This window comes from Palaemon carinicauda, chromosome 2, assembly GCF_036898095.1.
Source record: "Palaemon carinicauda isolate YSFRI2023 chromosome 2, ASM3689809v2, whole genome shotgun sequence".
Lineage (NCBI taxonomy): Eukaryota > Metazoa > Arthropoda > Malacostraca > Decapoda > Palaemonidae > Palaemon > Palaemon carinicauda.
Genome location: NC_090726.1, coordinates 35,208,551 through 35,227,058, shown reverse-complemented (window position 1 = coordinate 35,227,058; position 18,508 = coordinate 35,208,551). Strand labels below are relative to the sequence as shown.

Genomic DNA, 18,508 nt, shown 5'->3' with positions numbered 1-18,508 from the left:
TGAGATTCAGGACCTTCGCTTTTACGTTGTTATTATTTACAATTTTGAACATCTAACCGGTACTAAATATATAAATTATTGGACTGAAAGCATCAGTCATCTCACCGTTTTTAGTTATATTGATTATTACAACTCTTCCGGTACCTAATCCATCACAATGCCTTTCATGAAAGGGAAGTTCCCTCTGAGGAGGACCTTAAAGTACCTGGAAACATCGAATCTCGTCTTGAAAGATAGAGTCAAGGTAAGAAATTATTTGTATATTTTATGGGATAATCCAGCAATTGTCTATGGAACGTACGGGATAACCATATCCAGGTTACTATTCTTGAGACATGTCGACTAAGCATAATGGTATGGCTAGGCCTACTGTATTATTATTATGGAGCCTTTGTAGTTTGTTGGGTCATAGTGAAAAACCACATTTTACAGACACAAGAACATCACCTAACTGAATGTTTCCTACCTAACCTAACCTATGTATCTCCACCTAACCTAGGAGCCATATCCTTAGACTGCCATACTCTTTTCTTACCCTGTCCCAACAATGATTATTATTATTATTATTATTATTATTATTACTTGCTAAGCTGCAACTCTAGTTGGAAAAGCAGTATGCTTTAAGTCCAGTGGATCCAACAGGGAAAATAGCCCTGTGAGAAAAGGAAACAAGGAAAATTGAAATATTTTAAGAACAGTAACATTAAAATAAATAGGGTGTATGTATAATAGCAGCCACCTTTATATATGATTATGGCTAACTTAGAATACGGCAGTGTAAGGGGCTCACAGGGGGTTGCACTACCCCCTCCTTGTTAGGTAAGTAGGTAAGGACACGGCTTGTAGGTAAGTAGGTAAGGACACGGCTTGTAGGTTAGGTTAGGGGGAAATTTTAGGTTAAATGATGTCCAATTTTAATCCACACGCGAGGAATGGGCCGCTGATATACAAAGGCTCCACCTTTGAGACCCTCCAACAAACCTGTACAGATTTGATAATATCTATTGTCACAACTTAGATCATGAATGGTAGGTTTCTTGCGTGAAGGTACATTAGGGTACACTATTCTGTCTTATTTCACTTCCTCTTGTTTTGTTAAATTTTTTATAGTTTATGTAAGAAATATTTTTTTGGAGCCTTTGTATATCAGCGGCCATGATCTGAAGTTGATATGACAATAGATATTATTAGATCTGTACAGGTTTGTTGGAGGGTCTCGATGGTGAAGCCTTCGGTTTCATTGCATTTCTTTGAGACAGTCTGGAAGTAGAATTTCAAAGTAAATATGATATGATTTAATTTAGTAGTGTGTAGAATGATGGTTTGGTCCTAGATTTTTTTTTCCGCCAAAATACTTGCCCACTCGGTTAACGTGTATAGTGCAACAGAAGAGCACTAAAGTAATGTTTAATCTAGCATAGGTAGCCATGCTGAAGCGAAGATCAGTAAATGCATAATAGATACAGTGAAATATGGGTGATGATTATAGGAAGAATTCCTGTTTTCTATACGAGCAGTAGGCCCAGTAACCTGACGATCTACAAACGTACCTTTTAATTCATAGCCAAATGCATGAACCCTATATATTTCCTACACACTATCTTGTGTTTTATGCATTTCTGACCCTAATTATTGGGGCAAACCACCTGTTTATAAGTTTTTGACCCTTTTATATAAAGACAATTATGGGGTACCCCAGTTGGAAACTTTTTTTTGGTGGATGAATGCCAAAACAATAGTAATGGACAGAAATACAAAATAGATACAAGATAGCCAGTTGGGAAAATGTATGGTTCACGAAAGTGGCTGAAAATTAAAGTAGCATAATTATCTGATTCACTTCATGTTCTTCTATTGGTTTTTGCTGTGCTGTTGCTCGCTGCTCTCGCAAACCCCGGGATCCTTATTTCGGGAATGTTTTTTTTATTAAACATGAGCAACAAAAGCTATACACAAAATGGAGAGCATTTTCATCCAAATCAATTGCTGAAATAAATGAAATTACACTAAATTTCAAAATAGATTGTAATTCCTTCGTGGAGATGTCTATATGTGATGGTGGTCAAGCTCAAACTGAAGGGGAGAGTGGGAAAAAATGCCTGTTGTAGAGCAACGTCCGGGAACTCGTGCATAGATTTTTTAAGCTTTTAATTGGTTAAAAAAGTCTGGTAATGATTACATCATACTATACATAAACAGAACAGCTGGCAAAAGCAAGAAATGTATGTGCAATAACTCGCCATCAGTCTTCCAAATGTAAACAATGAAGTTAAAGAATCAGACTTCAAGTTATAATTGACAGATACTTGAGTTATTATGCCTCAGCCCCCATTAGATATAAAGAGAAAAATGCCAAACTAGCCAGCACTTATCCATTTCTTAAAGCGAATTCCAGTTTCACTAGTACAGTAACTAAAGTAATGTATATTAACCAATTTAAAAAATTAGCTATGGTTGTGAAATATACTCCTCAGCCACCCCAAGCTGATTAAAGATTTTAGATTCTATACACCATAAAGTACTGGTAGCAGATTGACTACAAGAGCCTTTAGATCTTAGCCTATCCCAAGCCTCCTTGTTGACGTTGGAGAATTAGACCTTTACCAAGAGTCTTCTATTGTTCGGTATTGGTTTAGGTTGCAGACTTACTAATTCTTTAGCATATCAGACTGCAAACCTTGTAAATCATTGTAGATATTTTGAATTGCACCCAAAATCTCCTCAACCTTATGGTTTTCATGTACAATCTTGTTATAGGTAGAAGTAAGGTTCCTCCATTTAAGATATCAACCCCTCCATGGAAATCACCTGAGATATCTTTCTATAAATATGCACTTCCTCTAACATCTTCTTTATATACTGCCGAACTACAGTATATGGCATACTAACCGCTATTGAAAAAATACCGTTAAAAGTGGCGGGCAATTTTACCATTTTTTTGTGATGCAATAAGTGTCCGACAAACTTTAGAAGTTTTTAATTCCAGCAACGCTTTAGTTTTTAGAGATTTTAGAGTGACTTTTTATTATTGGACTGAAAGATATAACAATTTATTATTTTGGATTTCAGCACACACATAGGTGTATCTTGGAATGAGAAGATAGATTTACTTGTAAAGAATACAGTACTGCAGCTGAGTTGCTGCCAGGAAGGTATCCCATCCTCTGTTATTTTTTATCAAGCATTAAGAATTTGTTTTATAATAATTAGCAACAACGTTAGGATAGTTTAGAAGAGAGAAATAAAGGATATTATATCTCCTTGGAGATAAAGCATGATGCCCCGAAAGTGGGAGACTACTCATTGTCGTCTCCACATTGGTCAAACTCGTTTCTGATGACTTGCTAACACCAGCCATATAGCAATGACTTTGGTACCCCTGACAGTGAGGCGCTTGTTAACCGAATGCCCCAGTGTTCCTGCACTAACAAACCTGTACCTATCTATAGGGATTATCCTTTCGGCGAATCTGAAACTAGTCATAAGACTTTTTAGCAAGGGGGAACTACCCTACTGCTAGTTAGTGGTAGGGGCAAGAGGGGTAGCCGGTGGTACCAGGCCACCCCTCTCACACACACACACACCTGTGTATTCTGATAATTTTTTTTCTTTAGTTGGGAGGAGAGAAATGGCACGTCTCTCTCCTCCCAACTTTTTTTTGCCACAAATCACGAGATCGAAGGTCATCACGATCTCGATGCTCTTCTTCTAGAACACGTTCACATTTACGAGCTAAATGCTCACATTCACGACCAAAACGCTCATGATCACGAGCTGAGCGCTCACGATCACGAGCTGGATGCTCTCGATCGCGAGGCGGTTGCTCTTCCTCACGAGGACGTTGATCCTCCCTACGAGGGCGACGATCCTCCTCATCAGGACGACTCACTCCAACTCGTCTCTCGCCGATCGCCAGCTCTTGTCTCTCGCCTATTGCCGATTTCCAGTTCACTGATCGTCAGATCTCTGATCGCCATCTTACCAATAGTCAACTCGCTGATCGTTAGCTTGCCGATCGACGCGATCTGCTAATAATGCTCGTCGTTAGCTGGTCGCCGAACGTCAGATCATCGATCACCATCTCGCCGATTGTTCAAGTCCCGTCCACGGGAGAATCTTCCTTCACCTATTCGGTCTCCCCTTCCTCCGGCAGACTAAGGATTCGTCCCTTCCCATCCTTTTTTTTGGGCAACCCCTTTGGGGAACCCAGAAACAAGCTTCGGCTTTGTTTCTCAACCAACACCTTATGTCAACCTTCAAATTGAGATAGAACTCATTGAAGGATCTTCAGATAACGTTAAGCCTATCAGAAGAAATGGGTCTTCCTGTCAACAAGTCGAGTCTCTTCTGACACCAGGACGCTCAGCGCCACGTCTTATAGGACGTTCGGCGTCTTGCTCTGTTGGCCGCTCGGCGCCACGTCTTACAGGATGCTCGGCGCCACACCTTCTAGGACGCTCGGCGCCACGTCTTACAGGACGCTCGGCGCCACGTCTTACAGGACGCTCGGCGCCACGTCTTACAGGACGCTCGGCGCCACGTCTTTCAGGACGCTCAACGTCGAAGATCTAGCATGAGGCATGACATTGAACATGAGAACCTCGGACTCCGTGATGACACTGGTCGAATCGAAGGTCGAGATCTAGGGCGCCTTAGTTCCGATCTCTTTGATCATGGACGTTTGTATCGAGCGTCTAGCCTTGGAACAACGCGGCGACAGAGGCGGTGATCTGGGTTCCCTTGACGCCAGGTGTCAGAACCTTAAAGAGATGTATCCTGTTAAACACACGTCTCTATTTCCGTTAGATCTTCTGACTCCATCACCAAAGATACTTTATTTAAGGATGGTGATTCAGTCAAGTTTTTTTCGGGCTTTTACGTCTCCCCTTAGAACGGAGCAAGCCGTCTTGAAACTGCAATCTTTTCTAAAGATACAGAAGTGTCCTGTGAGGAAGTGGATGAGTGTGTTGGGAACCCTCTCCTCGTTGGGAGGGGTTTTTTTCCGTGGGAAGGCTGAATCTTTATTTGTGACCATTGATATGTCCCTGTTCATCCAAGTTTTCCTGCACCAGGGTTCCTTTCCGGGCCAGTCAGAAGCTAGAAGCTATTGTCCTTGTGTGATTTTTCTTCGTCCTCTCCTATTCTAACTCAATCATTTTGGGACAAGGAGAGGATCTAGAGTCGGTATGCATCCCTTTTCGGATGCTAGAGGAAGTTGCCTTCAGTGGTGGAATAATCCGGTCAATCTTCCAGAAGGTCATCCTTTGAACAGAGGAGCTCAGACCTTGTGTTGTGTCCCGACGTCTCGGACTCAGAGTGGGAGCAACACTGGACAGTTGGAAGCTTTGGAACTATGGACAGAGGATCAGAAGAGCTTCCTCATCATACAAGGAACTGTTGATAGTCCAGTTGACCCTCAAAAAACTTTGAAAGGTCAGTTTGGACAAAGTGGTGCAGGTCAATGCCGATAACACCGCAGTTTTGGCTTTCGTTGCCAAGCAAGGCGGAACCCACTCGAGGTTCCTTTATGGGAGTAAGAGGAGGCTTCTCATCTGGGCAAAGGAGAAGAATGTAATCCTTCTAACAAGGTTCATTCTAGGGGGAAAGAACATATGGCAGACAGCCTCAGCTGAAGAATGGACACTCCATTGAGTAGTCTGCAAGAGTCTGTGGCGACTTTGGTGTCGTCCTTGTATAGACCTATTCGCGTTTTCGCAGACAGAGAGACTAGAATCTTACTGCTCTCCAGTGCCAGATCTTGAAGCAGTTCACATAGACGCTTTCCTGTTAGTCTGGTCCAACTGGAAGTGTACGTTTTTCCACCGTTCAATTTCCTTTGCCAAGTGATACAAAGTTTGTGTCACACGAAGGGACCAGGTGACTCTAGTGGCCTTCTTTTCATCCTCAAGAGGATGGTTCACAGAGTTACTGGAATGGATGATGGATTCTCCTAGAAGCCTTCCTTTAGAGTAGATTTACTCAGACTTCCTCTCTTGGAAAGGTACCTTTCAAGTCTCCTAGCTCTTCATCTAACTACCTTCAGTCTATCGAAAACTCACAGGAGCTAGAGATTTTTCGAAGGAGGCAGCTAGGGGTTTTACAAGGCAATAAGGACTTCTGCCATCAGGATTTATCAATTCAAGTGGGAGGTTTTAGAGAATGGTGCAGAGTCAACTCTGTTTTCTCTTCCAGTATCTTTACAGCTCAGATTGCTGACTTCCTGCTGTACCTTCGAAGGAAGCTCATTTGTTCATCCTCTTCCATCAAGGGATACAGGAGTCTGTTAGCGACTGTAGTCAAGCACAGTATCTTGGACTTTTCGAATGATAAAGTTCTACAAGTACTTCTCAAATCGTTTGAATCATCGAAACAACCAGGATTCTCTAGCTTCGATTCTGGATATTGTCCTGAAGTTCCTTATGAATGACAGGCTTGAGCTCTTGCATTCTTCTTCATTTAAGGACCTCGCGATGAAAACTCTATTTTTTGTGTTAGTCTTGCGACCGCTAAAAGAGTCAGTGAATTGATGCGTTTAGTTAAAACGTTGGCTTTTGAGATAACGAAGCTATCTGCTCATTGCAGTTAGGCTTCCTCGCCAAGAATGACCGCTCTTCTCAACCTTGGCCCAAGGCTTTTGAGTTTCTGAATCTTTTGGAGGTGGTTGGCGAGGAGTTGGAGAGAGTCCTGTGTCCAGTAAGAGCCCTGAAGTTCTATCTGGGCAGAATGTAAGAGTTGCGAGGCAATTCGAAAGCTTTTTGGTGCTCGAGCATGAAGCCCTCGTTACAGATGTCAAGAATGTCCTTTCAGTCTTCATCAGACTCTTATAAGAAAGGCTCATACGCATTACAGTGAGACTGGCCTCAAGTTTTTAAAGGTCAAGATGCATGAAGTTAGTGCTGTAACAACTTCAGTGGCCTTCAAGCATTATAGATTGCTGAAATAAATTTTGGCCACAACCTTTTGGAGGAGTAAATCTGTGTTCACTCCACACTATTTGAAACGTGTCCAGACTCTTTATGAGGACTGCTATTCTCTGGGACCATTTGTAACAGCGAGTGCAGTAGGGGGGGAAGTATCCACCACTACGTTCCCATAATCCTAATACCGTTTTCTTCTCTTGGAACTTTTTTATTTTTATGGTTGTTTGTGGAGATTGCGACAGTCTCCCACAATCATTGATTTTAGTCAGGTGGTCAATTTGTTCCTTGAGAGCGCCTGGAACAAGGGTATTGGAAGAGGTCCTGTCACATCGAGGTTTTTAGACCGGTTTGAAAGCTCCTAGAGGTCTTCAGCCCCCTGGGTGGATCGCTGGATCTCATAAGGAAAGCGGACATAATGAAAGAATTCATTGAAGTCAGCTTCCTTATCAGGTACGAACCCTTAAGTTTGTTTATTAACTCTTAAGTAAAAAATCCCTACTATACTGGCTGTCTCTAACCCTCCACCAAAGGTGTTCAATCAGCTATATATATAACTATCAGGTAAGTCTTATGTTTTAAAATTTTATTTTCATTATAAAATAAATTTTTGAACATACTTACCACCCACCTCCCCTCTAGAGACTAGGGGCATGGAAAATATGATGGAAGAGGGGATGGTTCCGAGGTACCTCGCTAGGGTGCGCAGGTTATTTATACAAAGTGTCCTACCAACAAAAAGTGATCAGAATACACAAGTGTGTGTGTGAGAGGAGTGGCTGGGTACCCCGGCTCTCCCTCCTACCTCCCACCGCTAACTAGCGGTAGGGTAGTTCCACCTCACTAAAAAGTCTTATGACTAGTTTCATCTTTGTTGAAAGAATATCCCTATAAATAACTACAGGTTTGTATTAGTTGGGAAAAATACAAGTTATTTCCAAATTTGTCATGTTGGTTCTGTTCTGCAAGTAGAGTTTCTCTGCTTGTAGGACTCTCCTGGTATCGAATGTTGGGAGTAACCATCCTCCTAGAGGGGGTGATTGGTAGACAGTGAAGAGGTGGTAGAAGGTATTCTTTTCCTTCGAGGTTTTCTTGGAAGGCAAAGAAACTGAGTTTCTTTGCCGGCGGCAAGCCCTCCTTTTTTTACTTTGCTCGCTCGTTCTTCTCCGAAGCTGGACAACTTCCCCTTCTGAGAGAGAGTTACCCTCCACCAGCCATTATCCAGAAATCTTCCCGCTTTCGGGGGAGAATCACTAACAATGACAACAGGGTTTGGTCGCCTTTCCCGCCTGAGGGGGGGGGGGGGGGCATCACAGTTCCTCTGGTTGGTGAACTCCTCCCGATTACTTCCTCCACCATATGGAGCAGCCTCCTGTTTGACGCTGGTAGTAGCGGAAGATTCCTACTTACAAAGCTTCTCTGCTTAATTGTCCGATTTCAAGAGGTAAGGACGAATTTCGTCCTACTCACCAACTATTGAGGATCAGAAACAATGATCTCTTAACAAGTAGATTCTGGGTCTCTGTGGCCTGAACTCAAATTTGCAAGAAGAAATCAATGGACTGATTCACTACTTCGTGACTAGAGCTTTTTTTCCCTCCTTGGAAGGAACTTCAAACAAGAGCCCTTAAGCTCTGCTGAGTAGGCATTTGCCACCCTTTTAGAATTTCCCTTTGGCAGATTTTACAGGCAGAGAAATGTCAAGCTACATAAACTATCCTATTCCTGCTGGATGTGACCCACAGGTTTCTTCATCAGGACCTGTTGTAGCTGCATAGCAAGTGGGATAGCTACCCTAGGACCCATAGGACCATTAGCATCAGATGAAGGCAAGGGTGATGTACGAGTCTGGGGCGAAAGAATAGTCCTGATGGACTTTATCTCCAAGCAGTTATGCCCCATTCATCTTGCAACTATTCTGTACTAAAGCATGGAAGAGTCTTTTCCCTGCACTCCTTAATAGGGATTATGTGATGTACCAGCCATACAACGTGATTCAGCTCAGAAACATCCCTACAAGCCACGGGCTATGTTTCCTGCAATCTTTCATGCTGTTCACAAGGTGTAAGGAAGTCTGACTCTTGTAGCATCACAAATGCTAGTCTTAGCTCCCAGGTAAAGTTTCCAGCCAGTTTGAATGGGAACTTCTTCCCACCTAAGGATGAGTCTCCTATAAGTAAAGAACAATGGTTTGTATTTGTGTAGGAACAAATGACAAATCTTACAAGTAATTTGTATTTTTCATATCTACAAACTTGAGTTCTTTACACAAACTTACCTGCCGTCACCAACCCCCACCATAAGTTCTGGCTGCAATCCAATTGAGGTTATAGTGAGTTATAGGGGAAGAGGTTGCCTCCCCAATGCTGACAGGGTAACTACCTGCCGGTTGTTTACACCTCGTTAGAAGTTTTAACTGCTATATTCCAGCCGTCGCTGTACTCTGTCTCCCATAAGTAAAGAACTCAAGTTTGTATACTGTAGTTTGGAAAATACAAATTACTTTTAAAATATGTCATTTGTTCCGTAACTGGGATACAAACCACACTATTTATTAGGGGTTATATTTTCGGCGGAGCTGAAATGACGAGCCATTAAAATTTAGCGAGGGTTAACTACCCACACCGCTAGTTAGTGGGGGGTAGGGGGGATTGCTTGCTACCACTCCTGCTCACACACCTGTGATTTAGTTCACTTTACTTTTGGCTCGGATGGAGGGCGGTTGTTTCTGCTCTTCCTCCTCGCCTATTCTGGACTGCCATGTGCTGTGAGTTGGATACATATACTGTACGACAACGACACTTGTGTACATTAGCACCGGAACAAGGCCAGCACAGTTCCACTTCGTTGGGAACGACCTCCCCTCTCTCTGGTCCATCGGTCTTCCCGTCGGCCTATAGCCGTTGACTCGGCCGCCGCAGGGAATCGTCATCGCCTGGACCCTCTTCATTCAACTATTGTCTTTGCCTTTTCCCTTTTCCTACGGGAAATATGGATTACTGAGCGAAGGGAATGTGGCCTCTCAGAGATTGACTACGGTCTTTCTCTTCTCAAGGTCGTTCACCTTTCAACGACAGTGTACAAATGCGGAGAGCACCTTTCCCGTTCACGGGTTAGGTTGCACTTCCGATTATTTGTCTCAATTATTTTTTGTGGAATTATAATTGTAATTTTAACTTTTCAGCTTTTCTCCGTGGGGAACACTTCCCTTTGGAGGATCAGTGGTTCTCACTATTAGTGAATATTCTTAGCTGATTTGAATAATTGTAATTCTGCTTTTTTATTACAGTTACTCTGCTCCCCCCTTCTCCCGTGGGTGTCGACTGGGGAAGGAAGGGCGTATTACTTATTTTATGTTGTTCCCTCGGGGTTCCTCTTCGGAGTTCTTCCCTAGGGAATTTTCTGTTAAATAATTAATTTTATTTTTTCCCAGTTAACTATGCAGTTTTTTCTTTGTTCGACTAAGAGTTCCGACGAAGCAGAGCTGTTTTGTTTATGCCTGGGGAATCTGCTGTCACTGCCGTCCCTCAGAGGACGTCGTCTTGGGCGTCATTCCTTCTTTTAGAAGTATGCCCGGGACAACATGACCAGCACTTCAGATCATCTTAGAACGCTAACCAGGAGGTTTGGCTTCCGGGGTTGGACAACTTTCCCTTCCAAGAGAAAGTTTCCTCCCCAGGTGTGAGGTTATTTTTCCCTTCTGAGGGAGAACTTCCCACATCTTAATAAATTCATTGTCTCCGACTGCTGTTGCTGCCTTCGCCCAGACTTCTCTCCCCCCTTGCCGAGTCTCTCATCCTTCAGGGGAGGAGCTCAGTCTTAGGCAAGTCTCTTCTACGAAGTGTTCATTTCTCGTTCGCGAGAGAGGCCACTCATAGAGACTCCTCTTCGGATCATCGCTACTGTTGAAGGTCAGCTTGCTGATCCACCGGCCCTAATGGGCATCATCATGGGCGTCATTAAGTCTCTTCTACGAAGTGTTTACACCTCTCGTTTGCGAGAGAGGCCACTCATAGAGACTCCTCTTCGGAGGATCGCTACTGTTGAAGGTGAGCTTGCTGATCCAACAGCCCTAATGGGCGTCATCAAGTCTCTCCTACGAAGTGATCACCTCTCGTTCGCGAGAGAGGCCACTCATAGAGACTCCTCTTCGGAGGATCGCTACTGTTGAAGGTGAGCTTGCTGATCCACCGGCCCTAATGGGCGTCATCAAGTCTCTTCTACGAAGTGATCAACTCTCTCGTTCACGAGAGGCCACTCATAAAGACTCCTCTTCGGAGGATCCTACCACTTCACAGACTCCGATTGCTGTCTTCGCCTTGACTACTCTCCCCCCTTGCTGAGTCTCTCTTTCTTCAGGGGTGGAGCACAGTCTTAGGCAAGTCTCTCCTACAAAGTATTCACCTCTCTCATTCGCGAGAGAAGCCACTCATAGAGACACCTCTTTGGAGGATCACTCTGCTAAGGTCAGCTTGCTGGTACACCGGCCCTCATGGGCATCATCAGTTCCTGATCATCCTACCAGCAGATCTACCAGGGCAACCTTGTGCTGCAGCTTAGTCCGTGGACTTCGGTCCTGGACTCTTCTATGGACCTTTCACGGTTGCCATTGGTGGATGTTCGCTCTTCCAAAGGGCACATCTCAGTTCCTGATCGTCCTGCCAGCTGACTTGCCAACCTACCACGCACGAGCGCGCGCCAACGGTCTCTCGCGCGCGCGCGCCAACAGTTTTCCCCACGCGCATCCCAGCAGTCTTCCGTGCGTGCGCACGCCGACGGTCTCCCGCGCGCACGCGTGTGCCCCAGTAGTCTCCCGCACGTGCCAAAGCCTTCCGTACACACCAATAGTACTCTCACGCGCTCGCCATTGCACCCGCCCTTGCGCAACCAGTCACACGCTTCGGCGCATTCTAGGGAGACTGTACAAAACTGCACAGTGCTTTACTGCGCGCCAGCGCTCTTCCGCACTTTCATGCGCCCTCCTGCGCAGTCGCGGTGTCAGATCCAATGCGCCAGCACTTGCCTGCTCTCCAGCGCTCTTTGGCGCATTCGCTGGAAACCGAGCACCAGCATCATCCTGTGTGCCATCGCTCCAGTACTCTCCTGCACACTCGCGCAATAGGCAGAAAAAAGGAATAAAACTTTTTGGACAGGTCACCATTGCCCCATTCCTCTCCCCCGCAAACGCATAACATGGCTGCCGGGAAAAGAGGAAAGAGGCTTCACAGAAGGATTCAAAATCCCGAAGATTCCATCTGACAAGGGGAATTGAAATGGGGAATTCTTGGTCCCTGTTTCTTCTGAAGTTTCTTTTTACCTTGACAGACCACCGTCAGCAAACAGGAAAGCATCAACAGTCTGATCTCTAGATCACTGTTTGCTGATGGCTAGTTCACGGTTTGCTGATCGCTAGGTCGCCTATCATCAGATCGCCAATTGCTACCCCCCAGATGCTGAAGCCTTGATGAGAATGGGGGGCTTAGGGATTAGCAGTTGGGCTCTAATGAACAGTGGGAACTACTTTCCCACTGGACCTCAGTGCTCAACTGTTGATCCAAGTTAATTAGTCAGCCCTTTCTCTCCGTTCTTTTGATTACTTCTTTTATTCTCCCATCTCTTCCTCTTGGGCATGAACTTGTTGACGACTTTGGCTTGTATGACTTGGGTTTTGACTGCTTCTTTGGATTTGGCGCAGGGTGGGATGGATGTCATACCTTCTCAACCTGTACAAATTTAGACACCATCACCCTCTGGCAGACCCCATTGGGTGCAGACCAAGTCTGTTAAGAGTCGGGCTCCAGTGATCCGGTTTTAAGTCGCCCATATTAGCAGGTAATGGGTGACGCCAGGCATTGGAGTCGTCGGTGGGAGGGGCTAACTACCCCCACTGACCAGTGTACGCCCACCTTAGGAGAGGCAGCCCCTCTCTAATAGAGGACTGGTCCCCGCTGAAGCCTCTTCTCGTGTTGGGCCACATGGGATAGGAGGACTGACATCCTCCGATAAGAGGTGGATAACCCGGCTTGCTTCTACTTCAAAAACTAACCCCTCTGTTGATGACCTGGAAACTCTAAAGGACCATTCTACTACTGTTCAAACACAAAGTAATTTGGGTGACATAGAATTTGCGAATCCTTCATGTCACTCAAATTCCCATTGAAACCAATTATGATGTGCTGTATAAATTACAGTATTTCAATGTTATGGTCACATCAAGGAAATTAGAATGAGGCTTGAAGGTGACAAATGGGATTCATGGATATCATTTGATAACCATGATGAAGCATTCAATGCAATCAATGATATCATGAATATTAAAATCAATAATTTGAATTTCAAGGGTGCTCTTTGCGATTGAGTACCTAAGGATCTAGATGTATATAAACCTGCAGATTGGTTTGATAAAGGTATAGAAGTAGTTGTACCCTCCCAGAGAAAGCCAAAACCACGAAAGTGGCTTGTTGCTCAATCAAAAGAGAGTACTGGAAATTATTTCAAGATATGTAAATTTCTTCATAAGAAAGTAGGTACCATTGCACCAGGAGATATGCTGTATTTTGGTTTGGAAAGAACAGTTTCCTAATGAGTGCCAAATCAGAAACTCAATTTGTTATACTTTGCAATTTAAATACAGAGAACGATGACATAAAGCTGGATGTGAAACCCCATCTAAACTTCAGTTATGGAAGGGGAGTAGTTTTTAATAGAGACTTATATGAGTTTACAGAAGAGGAGATATTAGCCATGTGTCCTTTAACTGTGTGGAAAGTGCATAAAGTCCCTGGAACGTCAATGATTATCCTGACTTTCCAGGATGCTGATGTGCCTTTCCACATTTACATAGAAAATGAACGAATTAAAGTTCGAACTTTTAAGCAGAAGCCGCTGCAATGTTTTAATTGCTTTAGATATGGGCATCCATCTAAAGTTTGCAAGAATGATAAAATGTGTAGTACTTGCTCCAATGTTTACCATGGAGAATGTACACTAGAGGCCAATTGTATAAACTGCAATTTTAATCACAAATCTACTGATAGGAACTGTCAGCAATATAAGTTGGAAGAGGCTGCTCTAAATAAATCCAGTATCGAACACATAAGTGTGGGACATGCCAAGAGACTATTGAGTAAATCAGCAAGTTAGGCAAAAGTATTGAAATCAGGAGAAAACATGAGGCAGGAGACATCCAACCCACCTAATACTGCCTCTATTCCCCAGAAAAGAAATTTGCCATCTTCTGATAGAATTCTAGAGGATAAAGCAAGAATATTACGTAAGACTTTGCTCACCCTAGTAAACCTTTGTCCCCCACTACAAAGGATAATACTAACCTCTCTCAGGCTATATCTTTGCCTGATTTGATGGAGGTTCCACATAAAACAGAGTTATCAGGTGCACCTGTATTGGGGAAAACATCAAAACTTAATAAATCACCACCTGTCAATAGGAAAAGAGAGAGACCTCCATCTCTCTCACCCCCATCCATTAAAAACACCAAAGTTATGACATCAAATAGATATGATGTTTTGCCTGTTGATATTTCAGATCAACAGGAAAACTTCTTGAATCAATCAAAATTTCAAGTTGAGGTCCACCATCCCCCACAAGATTTAGGTAAGAACAACACTGAAAAGGCTAATATAAAACCTAACTTATCAAGACTCAAACTTAAGAAGCCTACAGAAAATATTTCCAAATAAAAAACTGTCAATGGGAAGACCTCATCAAAGATGTCTTCCAGAAAATGATAAATAGTTTTTTTTATCCATTTTGCATTGGAATTGTCGGGGTTTGAGGGCCAAATATGAAGAACTTAAGCTCTTAATTCATGAGCATTCCCCCATAATTGTATGTCTACAGGAGAGCAAGCTTGATGCTAATACCCCTTGTCCTTGCAAATATGTTAGTTATAGGACACCTTATGATCACGGAGTAGGAAGCCATGGCGGAAGTCTCGCATACGTTCGTCGAAATGTTCCCCAACTACCTTTATCTGTCCATACACCTCTGCAGGCAGTGGCTGTACAGATTGATATAGGGAGAAAAAATACAATCTGTTCGGTGTACTTGCCTCCAAATGATACGTATCGGAGGATTATTTAGTAGAGGTGATTCAACAGCTCCCTCAACCTTTTCTTTTACTTGGAGATTTTAATGGTAGACATCCTTTGTGGAGTGATATTTTAGCAAACACCAGGGGCAATATTATCTCATCAATTGTGGAAAATGAGGATGAAGAGCTCCTTAATACAGGAGAGCTCTTACACTTCCATGTTCAGACAGGTACCTTGTCATGCATTGACCTTTCAATTGCAAGCTCTAACTGCCTTCTTGATTTTGATTGGAGGACATTAGATGATTGGCATACTAGTGATCATGCACCAATCCTTATAAACACCAACAAGGGTCCGCCTTTACAAAGATTGCCACGATGGAATCTAGACAAGGCAGACTGGGTTAAATTTTGTGAGCTAAGTGAAATAGAGGGTAGTGCAGAGCAGTTTGAGAGTGTTGATGATGCCATAGACCTACTGGAACACTCCATACAGCAGGAATCAATTCGATTCCCAAAACCACAGGACTGACTATTCAAAAGACGACCAGTCCCGTGGTGGTCTTCAGAATTAACAGCCTTGCACAGAGCCACCAGAAAATCTCCGACTAGATTGCGTAAACGCCGTATGGATGAAAATTTGATAACCTACTAAAAATGTAGAGCACAATTCCGTCGCGCCATGAAAGAAGCTAGACGCCAATCTTGGGTGGCTTTTGTTTCCTCCATTAATTGTAGAACACCAACATCTTCTGTATGGAGGAAAATAAAGAAGATTGCCGGCAAATTTACCCCAATCCCACCACCAGTGTTGAAAGTGAATGGTCAGTATGTGACTGGAGCAAATGAAGTTAGCAATGGCCTGGCTGACCACTTTTCAAATGTATCACGCAAGAGTGTAGCAGCTCCTGGTCACCAGTACAGGAGCATTGAAGAAAAGAAAATTTTCAATATTAAACTTACCCGATGATCATATAGCTGTCAGCTCTGCTGCCCGACAGAAAAACCTACGGGCGGAATACGCCAGCGATCGCTATACAGGTGGGGGTGTACATCAACAGCGCCATCTGTCAAGTAGGTACTCAAGTACTCGATGTCAACATAGAACTAATTTTCTCTCTGTCGTGCCACTGGCAAGACCTACTAAATACGCTGTTACTAACTGGAATTGTTTTCACAACGATTTGGTGAAGTACACTATTCCAGTTTTGAGCTTTCGCTATGCAGGGGTTTTATCTTCATTTCAAAACTTGAACTCGTTTTGGATAGATTTAATTATGGTGACGAAGAGAGTATGGACTCTCTTTCACTTTTAAATGGCCGACCCTTCCCTTAGACGGAAGTGTGTTTAGGTTTTTGGTAATTTTGCTTAACACGTTATAGAACTATATATTTTATATCTCTCCGCCCTTATAGGCCTCTTCGATTAACTTTCCATTTATTATAAACATATAACAATAAATTTTTATGTTTGTTTATATGCGACCTTTCCTGATAGTAGGCGGTCCTAACTTGGAACCGAAGTTAATTAACATTGAGCCCGTTATATCGTATTTAACCTTTAAAGAATTTAATACTTTTTAAATTTTAATGTTTTATGAAAGAATTTCTTTGATAGTCTCGTACTGTTTTCAAAGATGAACTAACGTTTAGTTTTTAGTCTACGCAGTTGTTGACGTTCAGACGTTCAACATGCGCTCTATCGTTACGATAGAGAGAGAGTGTATCACGGTTTCACTTTGCAGTAAGAGTAAACCGATTCTGGCGTTTCGTTCATTCTTTCTTAGCTTAAATGGTTTAAATTCTAAATTAAAGGAACTTTTTATTTGGAAAACCTTTCAGTTTTTTCCTTTAGCAAATAACATGTTTTAACGATATATAATTGGGCTCTTCTCTCAGGTGCGAAATCAAGAGAGAAAGAGAGAGAGAGAGATAGAGACGGAGGGAGAGAGAGGAGAATAAACGTTTCGTTCAAGCTGGTAACGTTGTTCTCATTTTTTACTCTCCTCCCTAGTCGCTGTAGGGGAAGAAGGTAAAACGTTTCTAGGGTTTTATTCTTGTTCCCAGGCTATGTGCGGTGAGAGATTGTAAACGTAGTTTATTTGATCTAGTGTTTAGTCTCTTTCCCAGCCACTGAATTCTTTATCTTTATATATGTTTTCTGTTGCATTGTACGACTGTTTTCGCAATTACTACCTTTTAATGAAGGATAGGATTGCGTGTTTCAGGTAGAAATCAGTTAAAGTTTCGATTTCAGTGAAATAAGTGCAAAACAGAAAATCAAAGTGATAAAGTGATATGCGCAAAGTGTTACAGTGTTGCGTCCGAGGGTTCGTCTGTTCGTGCCAGTCGTTCACCTAGTCCGGGACCTCTTACAAGCTCCCAAGCCCAGGGGAGAAGTAATGTCGAACGACTTATGGGTTCCACAGGCCTTGATCGACGAACAGACGTTTTTCCCTCCGTGGTTTCGGGCGTATCTACCCAAGATCGCCCCACTCACACAAAGACGAGAGAGCCCATTTATTCCTCGTCTGCGGAAGAGGTTTCTCGTAAGAAACCATGGACCACATCTCGCAGCTTTTTAAGTGCAAGTCGGTCCCTTCCGCGCAAGTCCAACGGCCCAGGTGTAGCCACTGGGTCAGTTCGGACTCGCTGCAGTCATCCGACGACTGCACACCTCCCAAGAGAGGCAAGGTGGTACCGCAACAGGGCGTAACTCCGTCTGTTGCCGCACCAGCTGTTTTAGACCCTCAGTCACAACGGACAGTAGCTCCGTCTGTTGCCGCTTTTGTAGACCCTAAGTGGTCTTTACTGCAGTCTATGCAGACTCAGTTAGCTGCGGTTATGCAGGAGTTTCGTGCGGAGAAGGTTGACACTGCTCCCGTTAGCCTACAACCTGCCACGGTTGTGCGCCCAGCTCACGCTGAGGCTGCCTGCTCCCACACTCCGGCTGCAGAGAGCTCCACCACCGATGCGCAGTCGACCCTGCCAGACGCATGTTGACGTTAGCCGACGTGCGGCACCCTCCGTTGACATGCGTGAGCTACCGCATCAGCAGTGGGAAGGTGGAGTCAAGCTGCCGTGTTTTGACGCGATGCGTTAGTTTCCACAACCCACGGCAGTCCCCACCACGCACCACCACTCCGCTTTGGTTGTTGCCTGCTCCCACACTCCGACTGCGGAGAAGGTTGACGATGCACCCGTTTGCCTACAACCTGCCACGGTTGTGCGCCCAGCAGACGCTGCGGCTGCCTGCTCCCACACTCTTGTTGTGAGAGCTCCTCCACCCATGCGCAGTCGACCCTGCCAGACGCATGCTGACTCCCACAGACACACGGAGCACTCCGTTGCCGTGAGAAAAGCTACCACAAGCTGCCGTGTTTTGACACGGTGTGTCAGCCTCCGCAACCCACTGTGGTTACCGCCACTCGCCCGCAGCAGACTAGTCAGTCAGGAGTTGAGGCTTCCCCACACAGCTTTGGTTGTTGCCAGCTCACAGACTGTCAAGCAGTTACATGACGTTGCCTTCTGGTCTGCT

General features: G+C 44.0%; 1 protein-coding gene across 1 annotated transcript in view; it reads left to right on the top strand.

The window, feature by feature from the left end:
- The window catches only part of mRpS25 (mitochondrial ribosomal protein S25), a 42,242-nt gene continuing 23,734 nt past the window's right edge, over positions 1–18,508 (top strand). The window contains exon 1 of the mRNA XM_068346230.1: positions 1–244. Within this exon, the coding sequence (XP_068202331.1) occupies positions 158–244 (87 nt within the window). The 5' untranslated portion in view covers positions 1–157. The remainder of the gene's footprint in view (positions 245–18,508) is intronic.